Source organism: Physeter macrocephalus, chromosome 17 (assembly GCF_002837175.3).
Source record: "Physeter macrocephalus isolate SW-GA chromosome 17, ASM283717v5, whole genome shotgun sequence".
Taxonomy (NCBI): domain Eukaryota; kingdom Metazoa; phylum Chordata; class Mammalia; order Artiodactyla; family Physeteridae; genus Physeter; species Physeter macrocephalus.
This window is the reverse complement of record NC_041230.1, coordinates 6,921,395-6,938,284: the sequence shown is the minus strand read 5'-3', so window position 1 is coordinate 6,938,284 and position 16,890 is coordinate 6,921,395. Positions and strand designations below refer to the sequence as shown.

General features: G+C 53.0%; 2 protein-coding genes across 9 annotated transcripts; both read right to left on the bottom strand.

The window, feature by feature from the left end:
• Window positions 1-1,496: 1,496 nt before the first annotated feature.
• Window positions 1,497-3,845, bottom strand: ETV2 (ETS variant transcription factor 2). 4 transcript variants are annotated; one of them, XM_055079116.1, is made up of 6 exons: window positions 3,776-3,845; window positions 3,566-3,682; window positions 3,226-3,285; window positions 2,511-2,969; window positions 1,952-2,064; window positions 1,497-1,704 (listed from the first exon to the last, which is right to left on the bottom strand). In XM_055079116.1, exons 1-6 carry the CDS (start codon window positions 3,843-3,845, stop codon window positions 1,504-1,506), a joined length of 1,020 nt encoding a protein of 339 aa, XP_054935091.1. In that variant the 3' UTR covers window positions 1,497-1,503. The 4 variants fall into 4 exon arrangements, with proteins under 4 accessions (XP_054935091.1, XP_023988290.1, XP_023988289.1 ...); XM_024132522.2 differs by having other exon boundaries at window positions 3,226-3,295; window positions 3,597-3,682; XM_024132521.2 differs by having other exon boundaries at window positions 3,226-3,334; window positions 3,603-3,682.
• A 3,294-nt stretch (window positions 3,846-7,139) lies between these two features.
• Window positions 7,140-14,642, bottom strand: RBM42 (RNA binding motif protein 42). 5 transcript variants are annotated; one of them, XM_007101052.4, is made up of 10 exons: window positions 14,428-14,642; window positions 14,048-14,192; window positions 12,700-12,784; window positions 12,530-12,604; window positions 10,949-11,014; window positions 10,696-10,871; window positions 9,869-10,201; window positions 9,433-9,550; window positions 7,475-7,669; window positions 7,140-7,383 (listed from the first exon to the last, which is right to left on the bottom strand). In XM_007101052.4, exons 1-10 carry the CDS (start codon window positions 14,553-14,555, stop codon window positions 7,271-7,273), a joined length of 1,434 nt encoding a protein of 477 aa, XP_007101114.1. In that variant the 5' UTR covers window positions 14,556-14,642; the 3' UTR covers window positions 7,140-7,270. The 5 variants fall into 5 exon arrangements, with proteins under 5 accessions (XP_007101114.1, XP_007101115.1, XP_028333951.1 ...); XM_007101053.4 differs by having other exon boundaries at window positions 10,696-10,850; XM_028478150.2 differs by having other exon boundaries at window positions 10,696-10,847.
• Window positions 14,643-16,890: the final 2,248 nt, after the last annotated feature.

Below are 16,890 nucleotides of genomic sequence, written 5' to 3'. Positions count from 1 at the left end.
GTCTTTGTTAAAATGTCACCTTATCAATGAGTCCTTCTCAGTCCAAATATTTAAAATTGCTATCTTGTCAGTTTCTTCCCTACTTTATTTCTCCAAAGCTTATCGTCTGACATACTGTATCCTTCCTTTTATTGTTTATCTTTTTTTTTCTCCCTCAATATATAATAGAAACATCATAAAGGAGCAAGTTTTGTCTCTTATTCACCATTGTATCTCTAGCACTTAAAACAGTTTCTGGCACATGGTATAGGTACTCTATAAATATTTGTGGAATGAGTGAATTTCTTGTGTGAATAAAAGGGGCTTCCAGGGACTGGAAGAGGAAGCTATGAAAGAGGCATGCTTTTGCCCCTCCCCTCAGCCTGCCCTCCAAAGCTTCTCACATACTGTGCTGGGTGCAGTGTCCAGGCCTAACTGGGTTGGGGGCCTCTTATGCATTCTGTGTTCATCAGCGTTGTAATTATTTGTGGAACTGCCTGTTTACATGCCTGCATTCACCCCCTTCAATGAGATCTTCCCAAAGCCCAAATCCCTTCCCTGCTTAACCCCCTCCCTGGTTCCCCCGTGCCCTCAGGACAAAGTCCAGGCCCCTTACCATGGCCCACATAGGCAGTTCCAACTGGAGCTTTGTGAACTGAGCCATGGTCCCCTCTCCAGCCACGCTGATATTTTAGTTCATTGAACAGTGCTGTGAGATCTACCTCCAGGCCTTTGATTACTCTATTTCTTCTGACTGGGACATTCTTTGCCTACCCGACTTTTCAAATCAGCTATTCTCTTCTCCAGGAAATTTTCCCTGACCACCCCCTTGCCCCCACCTCAGGCTAGGGCAGATCCTTCTTTTTGGTCCCCTTCGACTCCCTAGAGTTTCCCCATCCCAGCCCTGACCACTCTCGTCTGTCCCTGGCTGGTGATGGGTCTGTCTCCCCACTGAACTGTGAGCTTCCTATGGGCAAGGTCCAGGGTTGTCTTGGTCACTGCTGAGTTCCCAGCATGGCCCATAAGGGGACCACTGAGTAGGCTCTCTTTAGAGGCTCAGTAGTTCCTAGAACAGGGTAGGCTCTCCTTGGGGTCTGAGTTCTATGGCCCCCAGCTTGGAGTGCGGAAACAGAGTAGGTGGTTTTGGGGCGTAAGCACTAGGTCTACTTCCTTGATGGTTCCTAGCACTGAGAGGTCACACAGTAAGCCCTTTTTAGAGTCTGAGTCCTCTCTTCAAGGTGAGGACAGTAAATAAACTCGAAAGTTAGTGATTGGGTCTGATTCTTGTGCAAGTCCCAGTACCGGGCAGGCACACAGTAGGCAGGCCCAGTGGGGACTGTCTGATTCCTCTGCGTGTCCCACGACACAGTGAGCCCACGGTAGGTCCCCCGGTGTGTTTTGGGATCACACGGGGCTGTGGAGGCGATGTGGGCATACTGGTGCACACAGGCCCCCTAGCAGACGTAGTTAGTATCAGTGGGAAGAATGCAAACAGCACGCACAACGATGCCTGACGGTGTATTTTTATTGAGTCGTTGCTCCCTGTCCACTCTCCACGCAGTCGGGATAGACTAGGCCAGGCACGCGGCCCCCGAAGCGGTACGTGTACTTGCGCCCCCCGCTCTTGCGCACGATGTCGCGGCGGTAGTAGTAGCGCAGACCTCGGCTCAGCTTCTCGTAATTCATGCCGGGTTTCCTCTTGCGCTCGCCCCACAGCCGCGCCACCTAGGGCGGAGGCCCGGCTTAGTCTGAGGGGGCGGGAGAGGTGGGGAGTGGGAGGGGCTTGACAATGGATGGGTGGGGCGGGGGCGGGGTTCTGGTCTGTCACCTTGGGGGTTAGGCCCGGCGGAGCGGGGCGGAGTTGAGGGCACGGCTGGGGGCGGGGCCTAGCACTAGGCGAAGTGCTTGGTGGGGCTAAACTGAACACAGGGAGACCCGGGCGGGACTAAGCGGGTCTGGGAGGCTGCCCCACCTCTTTGGGGTCGCAGAGTTGGAACTCGCGGCTATTGCCCGTCCAGCGGATGCAGCTGCTACGCGCCCCGTCGTGGAGTAGCTCCAGGAGGAACTGCCACAGCTGAATGGGACCTGCGGGGTGGAGGCAAGTGAATACTCAGGTTTCCTGGCCCCAGATCATGTCGCTTCGATGACCCAGGAATCCGGATACCCTTCTCCTCGGGGACCGAGTCCGGATTCCTCCGTCTAAGGGACCTAAGAGTTGGCCTTGGGGACCCAGGCATCGGGGCCCCCATCTTGGAGATTTAGGAGTTTGGCTGCCCCATCTTGGAGACCCAGGGATCCATATCCTCATCTCTTTCCTTTTGCCTAATGCAGGAGCCTAGGTCCTCGTCCCTTGCTCCCGGGAAGACTACCCGCGTCTTAGTCCTCTCCTCCCTGGGGACCCAAGAGGAGGGCCACCGCCCCCTCCTCTCTCGAGCCCCGCCAGTTTCCCGGTCCCGCCCCCTTTGGCGCCTAGGCCCCGCCTCACTAGACTCCGGCTTCGCTCCCTTGGGACAAAGTGTCTCGGACCTCACCTCGGTGGTTAGCTTTGGGGTAACAAGCCAAGGTTGCGCGGTCCGACTGCTGGCTCGGTTCGGAGGAAGTGGTGAGATCTGAAGTCTGGTACTCCTTCGAAGAGGTGGTGCAGTCCGTATGCAGCCCCGAGTCCCAGGAGATGGTATGGTCCGATCCCGCAGGCCCGCCCCACGAAATGATAGAGTCGGCGGGCGGCTCCTCGGCGAGGCTCTTGCCCCAGTAGGTGGCGCCGTCCGGGCCAACAGAATAGTCCCAGCTGGTGGAGCTGGCGGCAACCTGGGCGCCCGACCACGAGTTGGCACTTCCCGCGGAGGTGGCGCAGTTCTGGGCGGCTGCCCCTTCAGAGCCAGCCCAGAGGGCGGGACCCAGGGCCTGGGAGACGCGGCTCCAAGGGACCGAGCCGGTGCACGGCAGGTCTGTCCAGTCTCCCGACCACGGAAGAGCCTGAGGGGCGGGTTCTATGAGGACGAACGGACCCCAAGTGAGAGGAGCCCAGGTGTCCCAATCCCTGGCCCCCCTCGGGGGTTCTAGGGGTCGAAGCTCTCAGCCCTGGCGCCTGGGGCCCCACGCTCCAGGATCTCGGTCATGCCACCTTAAGGACACAGGCGTCCCCCGTCCTATCCCCGTTCCCCCTCAAAGATCGGGGAGTCTAAACCTCTAGTCACAATGGAGGACCCAGTCCCCTCCTCCCCCCGCCTCTCCGCACACACTCACCCGCCCCCCATGGAGCTTCTGGGTACGGTAATGCGGAGCCCCAGTCCGGCTGTGGGAGCCCTGCGAGGGATAGGACGTAGCCGAGTTTAGGGAATGGTGTGCACAATGACTAGAGACTCCCCTCAGCCACTCAACCCAGTGGTCTTTATTTGTCAGGTACTGAGAGTTATTACCCCCGGCCCCTACTCACTCAGACCTAGGACTCAGGAGGCTGTCTGGGCCCCTCCTCCTCCTTCTCCTTCAGCCTCTGGAGTTCAAGCCCACACCTCTCTCCCCGCTCAACCCCAGGAGTCCAGGCACGCCCCCTTCCTCCCTTAGACTTAGAAGCCCAGCCTCTCACCTTCTTCCCCAGCGCTCCGGGGTCCCAGCCCACAGACACTTTTCCGACATGTCTCCGCTGTCAGCGTGTCCCCCTGGAGTGCCAGTTCAGGGAAATAGAAGTCGAGTTCAGCTCCTTCTGCAGGCAAGAAGGTTAGAGCCCCTCAGGGTCAGTGGAAGTGCCCACCTGAGCACCCTCCCCACACACATTGTCTCAGCCCCAGCAGCCTACCAAGCCCTGACAGCCTGTTCCCTAGGGGCACTTCCTGTGGTGATGCTTCATCCCAGTTCCACAAATCCATGGCTGCTCGCTGTGAATGTTCTGGGTCAGAAAAAAAAAAAAGGGCCCAGGGTGAGCTGGTGACACTTAGGGACCCCGGAGTCTGAGCCCCATCCCTTGCTTCACTCAGACAGAGGAGCCCAGGCCCCTGCTCCCTCTTTCCCCAGGACCCTGGATTGTTGGCCTCCAGTGTCCTTTTCTCTCAGACCAGGAGTTAAGGGCCCCCAGACACCCAGACCCAGGAATCCAGGCCCCCAGACACCCAGATTTCCAGTCCCCAGTTCACAGCTCACCTCTGGCAGTTCTCTCTGCCCTCAGCCGGGGGTCTCAGCCCCATTTCATACCATGCACCCCCTCCCCCCGGGGGCCTGGGCAGGGGGGAATTTTCCAAGACGTCAGAGCTGGGGGTCGAAGCGGGGGTCGAGTTGCAGGGGCTGAGGCGGGGCCGAGCTGTGTCACCCCCGCCCCACTCCCCTCTGCCCCCAGAGATGGCCGTCCGCCTCCACGGTAGCTTTGGCTGTCCTGCCGCAGGGGTGGCTTGGACTTGAACAGGAGCTTGGGAAACAGCGGGCTGGGCGAGACCGGGGTGAGGAGGGGTGTTTCCCGGGTGACTGGGGCGGGGCGGGGGGCTTGGGGACTTGATCCTGTGACATGGGAGGTGGTGGGGGAGGAGAGCCTGGGGTCAGCTGGGCTGCGCCAGGCTTATCTGCAACAGGAAGGGGGATTTCCGGCCAGACCCCCGGCGGGCAGACGTCACAATCCACAGGGGGCCTGTGGGGGTAGATTGACCTGGGATCCTCCACCAGGCCCACTTCTCCCCTTCTGAGGGCTTTGAGGGGAAGTCCTGGGGCTGCTTCCGAGGACAGTAACAACAACAGTATGAACAATAACTACAGTGATAATAATAGCTAACATTTATTGGGGGCTCATTACATGCCACCGGCTGTGCCCTGGGCCTTTGTTTAATCCTCTTACCAGGTAGGTACTGGTCTTATCCCGATTTTATGAAAGGGGAAATTGAGGAGGAATTCCTCCCACTTTTCTTCATCTCCAGAATCCATGCCCTTCCCTGCTATAACAGTTCAGGACAAATGGGGAAATTTGAATATGAACTGAATATGAGATATAGAATTAGTCATTTTCTTAGATGTGATAATGGTATTATGATATGAAAGCTATCTCTATAAGGAACACTGAGATATTTAGGGGTGAAGTGTTGTGTCTGTAACTTGTTTCCAATGATTCAGCAAAAAAACAAACCATGTATACTTGCGACATGTACATGCACACGTGCAATATTTGGGACACACTTATACTAAAAAATTATTTGTTGTTTGTCTTAAGTTCAAATTTAACTAGGTGCCCTGTATTTTTATTTCCTAAATCTGGCAACCCTAAACCCTGGTAGCTTGGCTTCAGAGCCTGTGCTTGTACCCATCCTGCAATATTGATAAGTAAATATTTACCATTAAAAATAACCTCTTTAATATGGGCCATTTCCAATATTCACCCAGTTCAATCACTAACCACTTGCTGTTCTGGGGGTGGGAGGAGTGGGGGGTGTGGGCACTGCCCTTCTCTGTTACACGAGGGAAACTGGGCCTCAGCCGGAAGAGCAACTTACTAGGTCACACAGTGGGTCTCTTCTGATGTCTCAGTCCCTCCCCACCTGTCTTTAAGTGTTCCTATCTCTCTCCCTATCTCCTTATCTGTCTGTTTCCATCTCTTGCCCTCCCTGGGTTTTTTCCCCATCTGCCTTCCCATTGTACTGCCTCAGACCCACAGTTCTCGTCTCTTCCTGTCTCCCTCCCCACCTCTCTGTGTCTGCTCACTACATCCCCTCCATTTCGGTCCCTCTGTCTCTCAACCCCATTGATCTTTTTCTCTCTTCCCTCAGGACTTAAATGCACACATTTAAAACCCGCCTTTCTGGAATCATTCCTCTTTCCATCTCCTCCTTTGCCTGCAGTGAACAGAAGAGGGTCAGGAGTAGGGAGGGCTAGTGATGTGGGGATGGGGTTTGAGGGTTCTGGAGCTGGGTGGTCCAGCCCAGGTGGCAGGGGGCTGAAGGGTACTTCCTGCCATTGACGGGAGGCCCTCACCCCTCTAACCGGACTGGAAAATGTGACGTCAGAGGGGGCAGTAAGGGAGGAAGACAGGAACTGAGGAAATTTGACTCCTTTCCCGGGTAACTGGCTTCCCTGAGAAGCCTTGGCATTGTTTCTCCCCTCCCTCCTAAGCCCGCTCCCAATCAGGGGTTCTGATGGCTATGTTCCAGGGAGGCCCTCATCCCCTCCCCATGCCATCTCCCTCCTTTGCCTGGTCACTGCTCCAGCCTCCTTCCAGAACCCCAGATTTTTCTAAAGTGCAAATCTGTGATGCTAGTCCCCTGCTTGAACTTTGTCTCAGCTTCTCAAGGCTGGCTGCTTTCAGGGTAAAGCCTAAGCTCCCAGTTTGGTATTCAAGTTGCTGCATGGACACTTCTTCAGACAGGCAGAGACAAGCGTGGAGCTGGGAAACAGGAGTTGGGGAGAGACTAACAGATGCAGAGGGAGAAGAGAGACTCAGAGAGATACAGACACTTAGAAAGAGACAAGAAACAGAGGGGCACTCACAGAGAAAGAGAAGGAGACACAGAGAAACAAAGAGATAGAGCAGAAGTTGGCTGGACTTTGGCAGAGTGAAGAAACTAGAAAACAGTCTCAGAGACCTAGAGGGTGACAACTGCAGAGACTAGGAGAGAGAACGACAGGAAGAGAATGAGACGGTCTCAGAAGTGGCCAGTGCCTTGAGGAAGCCCCTCCCTGACTCCTAGGATGGCTCCCATCCCAACCCTGATCACTCTGGGCTGTGACTGTCTGGCTACAGCCCTATCTTCTGCCACTGGACCATGAACTTGGAGGGAACAGGGCCTGTGGCCGTTTAAGTCACCATTGTGTCCCCAGCACTGTCCAGGCCCTTGATGAGAGTCTGCTGAATGGATGAAAGCCTGGAAGGCTGTGAGGTCCAGAAGGGCAGGGCCCAGAAGACCCCCTTATCTTGGTGCTGAGAACACAGGGTGGAGTCAGAAGACCACAGGTTTGAGCCTCTGCTTGGCTTCAGCCTGGCCCTAAGCCTCTACTTCCTCCTCTGTGAAATAGGCTGCACTGGACGTGCACTTAAGAGGTTTCAAGAAGATGTAAGGGGCATGCAGCAGGTACCGAAAAATGCCCATCTGCATGTTTGTCTGAGTAAACTTTTAAGGCTCCCCACTATTCCCAGAGTGGGGGATGCTAAGCCCTGCCCCCCAAAGAGTGCTTCCAAGCCTAGCCAAGGATGGAAACGAACGTAAATTTATTGAAACTGGTTTTGGGGAGGATGGGTGGGTGGATAGTTGAGGATTTTCCAAAGAACTGTGGGGAGGAGCCAGCGCCCGGCCGGGTGGGAGCGGGTGCCCAGCCACAGACCCTATCTCAGGCCCAATTTCTTCTTCTCCTTTTGCTTCTTGCGCACCACGTCCAGGTTCCGGTCCTTCCACATGCTCTTGCGCAGCTTGATGGGGCGTGAGCCCACATACTTCCCTGTGGGAGGGAGGGTTCATGGTCAGGCTTGGGGTCAGGCTCAGGCCAGATGCCTGCCATGCCCACTGACCCTAGGGAAGGCTGCACCCACCATTCATCTCACGCATGGCGCGCACATAGTCGCTTGGGTCCTTAAAGCTGACGAAGCCATAGCCCTTGGTTTTGCCCGTGCGCTTGTCGCGGATCACCTTAGCCTTAAGGAAGGATGGGAAGCGGCTGAAGGCTCGTGCCAAGATGTCATCATTCACCTCATTGCCCAGATCCCCACAGAAGATTCGGAAGTCATCTGGGGTTGGGAGAGAGGAGGTCAGAGGATACAGATGTCTGGCTCAGTCTTATTTAAATGACCCCACCTTCTCTGGAAACATCACCAAGCCCTCTTCCTCCGTATGCCCAGCAGTCTCTGCCTGGGGCCCTCTTGGTCATAACAGCCAATGCCTGTAGAGTGTTTACCCTGTGCTAGGCTCTCTGCTAAGCACCCATGAGGTTTTAACACATCTGGCACTCTCAACAACCCTTTACACCAAGGCACAGAGAGGTCAAGTCACCCGCCCCAAGTTAATCAGGAAGCAGCAGAGCTGGGACAAGAACTCAGGCATCTGGCTCCAGAGTCCTCACTTTTAACTAACTGCCCTGCCCTGCCCCACCCCAGGGCCAGCTCACCCATTCCCACGATGAAGCCCCTACCTTCGTCATCCCAGCCCTGGCCTGTCCTTCAAACCCACAGCATCCTTTGGTCTCCTAAACACCTCCCCATGGACATTCCCTGGGCCCCTGACACCCACTGGCTCCCATAATGACACGCCGGTACCACAGACTTCATCGTTCCTCAGCTCTGCTTCCTCTGCAAAGCCCACTCTAATCCCCCTTGAGTCCCTGAAACCTGAACATACTGCCGGATTCTTCTCCAAGGCCAACTTCAGCTGCCATTCCTGGACATATACCCTGGGCTGGGCCTGAGCCTCGACCAAATGTGCTCAAGCCCGAAGAATCCCTTCCCCCATGAGCATATACTATTACCATCCCCTTGTTGGAGATGAGGAAAATGAAGCTTGAAGGGCTAAGTGACTTGCCCAAGGTCACAGAACTAGGGCCTACAGCCTGCACTGGCCACATCTGGGCCGGCGCTGCCATGGCTCTGGCCTGGGGTGGGTAGACGGTCCCAGGGAAAGAGGCAGAAGTCAAGGACTAGGATGCGAGGTAGGCCCCTCTCCTTGGCTACCACTGTGATTGCCCCATAGCTCTGGTGGTGACTGCGGACACTCTCTGAGAACAAGTTAGTTTACCCCAGGCAGAAATAATCTGACAAACTTAGAGGGTGGGACCTTCTAGAAACCAACCAGTCTGAACACTTCAAAAAACTATTATACATAAGACAAAGCAGTGGAAGGGAGACAATTCTCATTAAAAAATAATCTAGGGACACAAAACTGCATGTATCCTCATTTGGGGGAAAAACAGCTATAATATAGTTTGGGGACAACTGGAAAAATATGAATATAAACAGAGTATGAGATGCCACAGAATTATTGTTAATTTTCTTAGATGTGTTAATCGTGTAATGATATGAAAGAAAATATCACTATTCTTAGGAGATGAATACTGAGGTATATAGTAGTGAAGTGATAACTTCATTTATAATTTACTTCAAATGACTGAGCAAAAACCAAAAAAAGATACAAACACATGGAGAGTTAAAGTGAATACAGCCAAGTGTTAATCACTGAATCTAGGTGGTAGACATATAGTTGTTAACTGTGCAATTCAGTATTTAAAATTTTTCATAAAAAGTTAGGAGACAAAAGAATGCTCTTTCACTTTTAGCAAGCCAGGCCCCTCATGAACGAAACAGAGGCCAGAAGGTCCTAGGCGCCAATCCCCTCCACCAAGTTCTGTTCATTGGCCAGGCGAGGGCCTGCCCCCCGGTGTCCTTGCCTGGCTCTCCCCGGGGTGGGCTCACAACAGTGCTGCCCTGCAGAGAGATGTGTAGTTACCTGGGTCGCCTTCCCTTGGTGGAGCATCGCAGACCCCGCACTCGAGCCCACTTACCTGCATCCCACTCCAGCAGGCTGGGATCCTCCCAGCTGCTCCCAGCTGCTGTGCGAATGCAGCGTTTCAATTTCTCTGGCTTTCCTTTCTTCTTGTCCTCACCTAGAGGCTCTGGGACCTGCAGAGGAAAGGGATGGGGCGCAAAGGGCTTGATGCTGGAGTCTGCTGGACCCGTCTGCCCTCTTCATGTTCTCCCACTTTCCTCTGCTTGCCCAGTCCTCCCACCTCCATAGCTGGGGCACTGGATGTGCTGCTGGGTGTCAGGTGTGTGTGTCTGCCTCCCTCTTCCCCACGTCCTCCCAACCCCTCCAATTTCCTGGGTCCCTCCTACCTCCACAGATAGAAGATGACATGTGTTTCTGCGTGAAGAAGCCCCTGGGCTCCTGTCTGCCCAACCAGCCCTTTCTGTGCCCCCACTGCTCTGCTCCCTGCCTACCTCAAGAGCCATGAGGCCAGGGGGTGGCTCAGGCCGAGGGGGCCGGGGTCTCGGACGCAGGGACAGGAGCTCAGGAATGCGCAGCGGGGGCAGTAGGCCTCGCACAACTTCCAGAGGCAGGGGCAGGGGCTCAGGCTCGGGCAGAGGCATGGCCAGGGCCAGTGGCAGGCTGGGCCCAATGACTGCAGGGCCAGCTGGGGTGCCCCCTGCCCCCACAGCCACCGCTGCGCCAGCCTCCTCCAGCCCGGCCGCTGCCGCCACCACAGCCTCCTCCTTCTCTTTCAGGCCCAACCCCAGGCCAAGGCCCAGCTCTCGGGGTGCTGCTGGCTCTTCCTGTAGGCAAAAGGAGGGCGTGAGGGGGGCCAGATCACAGGCTCAGACCTCACTCCCACCTCCATCCTGTACAACAGAGCAAGGGCCTGGGCGCCAGAGAGCAGGCAAGAGACACCTAGACAGGGAAAGGAGTCTCTAGTTAGAGACAAACACAGGGATAGAGAAACACAGGCAGAGAGACAGACAGACACAGGGACAAAAAAAGACATGAAGACAGAAAAACAGAGACAATCAAAGGAAAAATAGAGATACAGAGAGAGAAGTACACCTGTAACTTGTGTTTTCTCTCTATACTTTCCTTACAAAAGGAAGAAAACAGAAAGATATGGCCACAGAAGGAAAGAGGGAAAGACAGAGACAAAGTCAGAGAGTGAGAAGGCAGAGACATGAAAAGCCACGGGAAAGGCAGACTTGGTAGACACAGCCCACTGGGCCAGGATGAAGGTCTCTCTGCCCACTGCACCTCTGACCCTCAGTTCCCTGTCCACACTTACCAGAGGAGGCCTCAGAGCAGCCATGGAGCCCAGAGGGGGCCCTGGGGCCCGAGCCATCGGTGGCAGCATCATAGGTGGTCCAGGGGGGCCAGGCAGAGGGGGGCCCACGAGGGCCTGGTGAGGGGGCCGCAGAGCCATAGGGCGGGGACCACCTGCTGCGGAAGAAAGAGCAGAATCTGTCAGGGTGTTAGTGGGGAAATCGGAGGGCTTGGGGAGGAGTTACGTGGCAGGATGATGACCCTGGCCCCCTCACCTGCTCTCTGTAGCACGTGAGGGATGAAGGCTGGATGCAGAATAGGGGCCCTCTGGGGGGCCGCAGCTGTGGGAGAGATGGGGGTGTGTGTCAAGGGGGACTGGGGAACTCGGGACAAGGTGTGTGCTTGTGGGTACTCTCAGAACCAAGAAATCTGGAGAAGAGCCTGGGGAGCCTTCTGGGAGATGCAGGATTCTTTTCACTTGTTCATTCAGCAAAAACTTACCACTGATGATTTCCTCTGGGCTTGGCCCTGTGCTGTGCAATGCTAGGGACACACCAAAGACCAAGGGCTCTAAGGGAGCTCCTGGTCCAGAGTAAGACAGAGCAGACCTATCACCAGAGTGACAGCCAGAGAGATCAGGGCTGGGATGGGGGAAAGCCCAGGCAGGGTGATGGAGGCTGGGAGTGGGGAGCCCAGGAAGCAGTGGGAGCTCAGAAGACCTATGCCGGGGGGACTAGAGAAGGCTTCCTGGAGAAAGGGACCTGTGAGCTGAGACCCAAAGGCTAATGAAGAGTTGGTCAGGCAAAGGGTGAGTATGGAAATATTACTAGCGAGGAGAACATTTATAAACAAAAATTTTTCCCTTTTCAGTTTAGTGTAATCGTAATAGAGGAAGTTAGAGTTGGAGAGCATCATAGGAGAATGGTCAAGAGGTCAGTAGGCATCCAAGCAGTCTTGTTGGCTGAACTGTGTATGTCCTCTGGAGGGCACTGGGGAGCCACAGCAGGGTTGGAAGCTGGGCAGGGGACTAGGTCAGATATGCACTTTGATCAAAACCATACTAAAGTGTAAGGGGTGTTAAACCTTCTCAGATATCAGATAAAAAAGTGTAACAGGATTTAAGTAGCACAATTAACAAGTATGATCTAATAGAGATCATACCAGATCTTTACAGAACACATATCCTTTTCATACACGTAAGGAAATACTAATGTCACAAAAATCGTGTGTATAAAGGTCATCTCAACAAGACAAAGTAAGAGTGAGTGACCTGTGGAGAGGACAGATTTTAGTTGATTTTGGTTAGCTTGATTTGGGTTTAGTTGATAGATTTTGGAAGATTAAAGTTGGGCGACAATGAGCAGTGGAGAGAAGGGACCTCAACAAGAGCCTTGCTGGTATATCTCAGCAATGTTTGGGGCTCCTGAGGAGGAAATGGGGATCTCTCTCTCTCTGCAAGGGGCTGGGTGATATAGGGTCTTGACTGCCAGGTGAGGAGCACAGGTGCTTGTTTGATGGTTTGTTCATCCCATCAACAGAGCATTTAATACTTATTAGCTGGCATGGACCTTATATTTTAGAGAAAGCAAAAGATGATAACCATAATAAATAAACTGTACAACTGTTCTAAAGCATGAAGTGCTATGAAGAAACATAGCAAAGGGTAAGGATTAGGAGTGACAGTAAGGGGGGTGGTTTGCAGTGATCAAGTGAAGCCTTACTAATGCCAAACTGACAAAGTACACAATCAGGTTTATGCTTTAGAAAGATGACATCATGGGGATGAAATGGAGAGGGCGAAGTAGTTGAAACAAGAGTGCTTGGCGAAATGTGGGATTTCCTGGCCCCAGACCTACCTGCCCGCCGCAGGAACATGGCTTCTCGAGCCTCTGGACTGTCCAGGTGACTCCGATCACCAGGACCAAAGCCAACTGTTGGGAGGGGAGAGATGAGGATGGTTGGAAGAGAGTCCCAGGCATCCCTTTTTCACCACCTGGCCTCCCTCACTCCACCACTCCTTACTTACCTGGGCCCACAAAAGGTGGGCCACCCACCATAGGAGGAACCACTGTGGCTGCAGCGGCTGCTCGGGCCTCCAGAGTCTGTTGGACCTGTTGGAGAGGAGGCTGGGGTGAGGGGCCTGATTCAGTGCCCCCAAGCTGCCCTGGCAGGCTCACCTGGGAGGCCAAGGGTTTCATTCTTTGCACTCTGTGGCTATCTATCAAACTTTAGGTCTCAGCTAAAACATCACTTTTCAGAGAGGCTTTTGGGATCACACTAGCTGAAGGTGTCCTTAGCCCCCCCCAGTTGCAACTTCTCTCATCATCCTGCTTCATCTTCCCCAAAGCACTTAGCACTACCTGAAATTATGTCTGGCCTGTCCTCCTTCTCTCCCGTGCCACCACCCTGGTCCAAGCCACCAATATCTCTTGCCTAGAGTATTATGGTTGCCTCTTCCTCAGACTCCTTGATTCTGCCCTGGCCCCCTACAGTCTGTCCTCCAAACACAGCCAGAGCGACCCTGGTGACATCTAAGTTGGATCACATCACCCCACTGCTCAAAACCCTTCAACTGCTTCCCATCTCTGAGTAAAAACCAAGGTCCTTATGATGACCAACAAGGTCCTACTAGATCTGTCTCTATCACCTCTCTGTGCTGATCTCCTCCCACCCTCTCCCTTGCTCACTGCATTCCAGCCACACTATTCTCCCTGCTGGTCCTTGAACATGTCAGGTATGCACCTACCTACCCTTCCCCCAGATATCTGCCTGGTTCCCTCCATCATGCCCTTCATATCTTTGCGTAAATGTCACCTCCTCAGAAAGGCCTTCCCTGATCGTGCTGATAAACCTCTGCCCTTCTTACTCTACTTTGACCTGTCTCTCAGTAGTAAAATGTGAACTCCAAAAAGGTAGCGACTGTTTTTCTGTTTTGTTCTCTGCTATATGCCTAGTGTCTAGAATAGTGCCGAGTGCAGAAAAGGCACTGGAAAATTATCTGTTGAGAGAATGAACAAGTTTCATTTACTTGTTCTCTTTTTAGTAGTCTCTTCACTACTCATATATACTTAGCTATGGAACACCTGAATGTGACTAATGAGACTGAGGAACTATTTAACTTTAATATGAATTTCAAATAAATACAGAACATTTCCATCATTGCAGAAAGTTCTACTGGCCAACATGATCTGGCATAAAAGCTCCCAAAGGGCAGAAATATTCTTTGTCTTAGTCACTACTGTGTCCTCAGTGCCCGGCACCTGAAATATTTGTCACACTGATTAATCAAAAAGCCAACATGTTAATAGCTCTCTGTATACAAACACTGTGTTCAGAGGCAACGTGCTCTATTATATGCGTTAGTTCAGCCGTACCTGCTGGTATGTGTTGGTGGCGATAATTGGGCGGATCACAGGAGCTGCTGGGACTTGCATTGCTTCTACCGTGGGGACGGTGGGCACCGCAGGCACAGCAGTTGGGATTCCTGTAACCGGAGCCCCCAGAACTTCCTGCTCAAACCTGGTGGGGGGGCAGGACAGACACCACAGCTCAGGACCTTACACCAATTCGGGAACGCTGGGTATATCGCGACAGCGCCTTTACCCCTGCCAAGCTCTCCTTCTTACTCCCGCCCCCACAATCCCGAAAGTCCCATTTCCCCAAGATAGAGCCATATGTCGGGCCTATCGTGGCCTGGAGAGTCCAGGGCTCTGGCTGTGGGACGGCTCTTATCGCGCCCTGTCGCGGGCCTTACAGGGCCATCTCCGCCTCCATCTCCTTCAAGCGTTCCTCGCCGCTCTTGCCCGGGATGCCAGCACCAGGGCCCGGGACCACAGGTCCTCCTGCACCCGGGAGTCCCGGGGCTGGCCCCGCCCCGGCCATCGCTGCTGCCGTTGCTGTCGCCGCTACTACCGCCTCAGCTCAGTCGCCTCCGCCGGTTCCGCTGTGTACTCTCTGGCTTCGTCAGGGTGGGCGCCAGCGGATGACGTCTCAGCGAAAGTGACGGGCGCCGGTACATGACATCATGCGCCAACGGGGCTCGCCAACGGGGGTCGAGGGCCAATGAGAACCCGGCCATACCCGAAGAGCCCGCCCCAAGGAGGAATATAGGCCAATCAGAGTGCCGGAAAAACGAGTTTTACGGAAGAATCTGAGTCTAAGAGAGTGCAGCCGAGCGGGACTGCCACTCCTTCGTGGAGGAACACGGGCTAAGGAGAGCGCTGTGAAGTCAGTTGTCCCCGTTCCTGAAGTGGAAACTTGATCTTTAAGAACTCAGGAAAGTTCGGAGGTCCCGCCCTTGCCACCGCGAGGCACGTTCCGGAAGTTTTAAAACACACTGAAATCCGAATCGCCCCAGGGCAGGACGAGGCTGGATATAGCTGGGGGCCGTGGTCGCCCACTCTGGGGTAGACGGACACGCTACCAGACAGTGAGTCCCAGGAAAACCGGGGACATGATGTGGGAAGCTCAGATGAGGTGCCTGACTCAGGCTTCCTGGAGGAGGTGACGTCTGAAAACTTATGCTGGATGAAAATGAGAGATTCTGGGTAGGAGGAATACAGTTCATGCAAAGGCCGAGAGACAGTAGTCAAATGCGTCACCTCAGAAGGTCACGTGTATAGTTTCGGTGTCTGTGCTTTCTAGGGATACAGCTGACCCCTCCTTTTTTTTTTTTTTTTAGTCCTCAAAATGTTTTATGAATATTTTCAAAAATACACACAGTGGGGAGAATAATATAATGAACATCCACGTACCTCTCAACAATTACTAATATTCTACCCTTCTTGTTTCGTCTATACTTCTTTTATTTTTTTGCTTTACGTTATAGCAAATTCCAGACGTCTATCAATTCACCCATAATTGCTTCATGATGTCTCTCTAACATAAGGAGTATTTAAAAGGAAAACAAAACAAAAACAGTATTTTCACACCCAAGAAAATGGGTATCTTAGTATCATCTAACACCCAGACTGAGTTCAATTTTCCCTGCCTCAAAATGTCTTTATACAGGGGACTTCCCTGGTGGCGCAGTGGTTAAGAATCCGCCTGCCAATTCAGGGGACACGGGTTTGAGCCCTGGTCTGGGAAGATCCCACATGCCATGGAGCAGCAAAGCCCGTGAGCCGAAACTACTGAGCCTGCGCTCTAGAGCCCGCGAGCCACAACTACTGAAGACTGTGCACCACAACTATTGAAGCCCGCTCGCCTAGAGCCTGTTCTCTGCAGCAAGAGAAGCCACTGCAATGAGAAGCCCGCGCACCGCAACAAGGAGTAACCCCCGCTTGCTGCAACTAGAGAAAGCCCGCGTGCAGCGACAAAGACCCAGCGCAGCCATAAATAAATAAATAAATAATAAAAACAAAACTTAATGTTACTTCTTGCCTTGGTTTCTTGAAGCTCCAGTTTGACTCAGCATAAATGAATGCTTTGTTCAAATACTTTGTTTGCTTCTGTGCTAGAGATGTTATGAGAAAAGAATAGGATGCCTTAAAAAATTATTATTAACTAGAGTCCATACTTTATTCAATTTTCCTAGTGTTTACCTAATCTCTTTTCGGTTTAAGCATCCCATCCAGGATAACACATAACATTTAGTTGTCATGTTTCGTTAGGCTCTTCTTGCCAGTGACAATTTCCTACTCTTTCGTGACTTTGATAGTTTTGAGGAGTACTGGTCACGTATTTTGTAGAATGTTCCTCATTTGGGATCTGTCTGATGTTTTTCTCATTATTAGGCGGGGGTTATGCTTTTTTTGGGGGGGGGAGACCACAGAGGTAAAGTGCAATTTTCAACATATCATACCAAGGGTACATACTATCAACATGAATTATTATTAACTTTGATCTCCTGAAGTAGCACTTGTCAGATTTCTTTACTATAAAATTACTTTTTAAAAACTCCCTGGGCTTCCCTGGTGGCACAGTTGTTAAGAATCTGCCTGGGGCTTCCCTGGTGGCACAGTGGTTGAGAGTCCGCCTGCCGATGCAGGGGACGGGGGTTCGTGCCCCAGTCCGGGAAGATCCCACATGCCACGGAGCAGCTGGGCCTGTGAGCCATGGCCACTGAGCCTGCACGTCCGGAGCCCTGTGCTCTGCAACAGGAGAGGCCACAGCAGTGAGAGGCCCGCAAAAAAAAAAGAAAAAAAAAAGAATCTGCCTGCCCGCTCATGCAGCACAATATCAAAAAAACAAACAACCCAATCCAAAAATGGCCAGA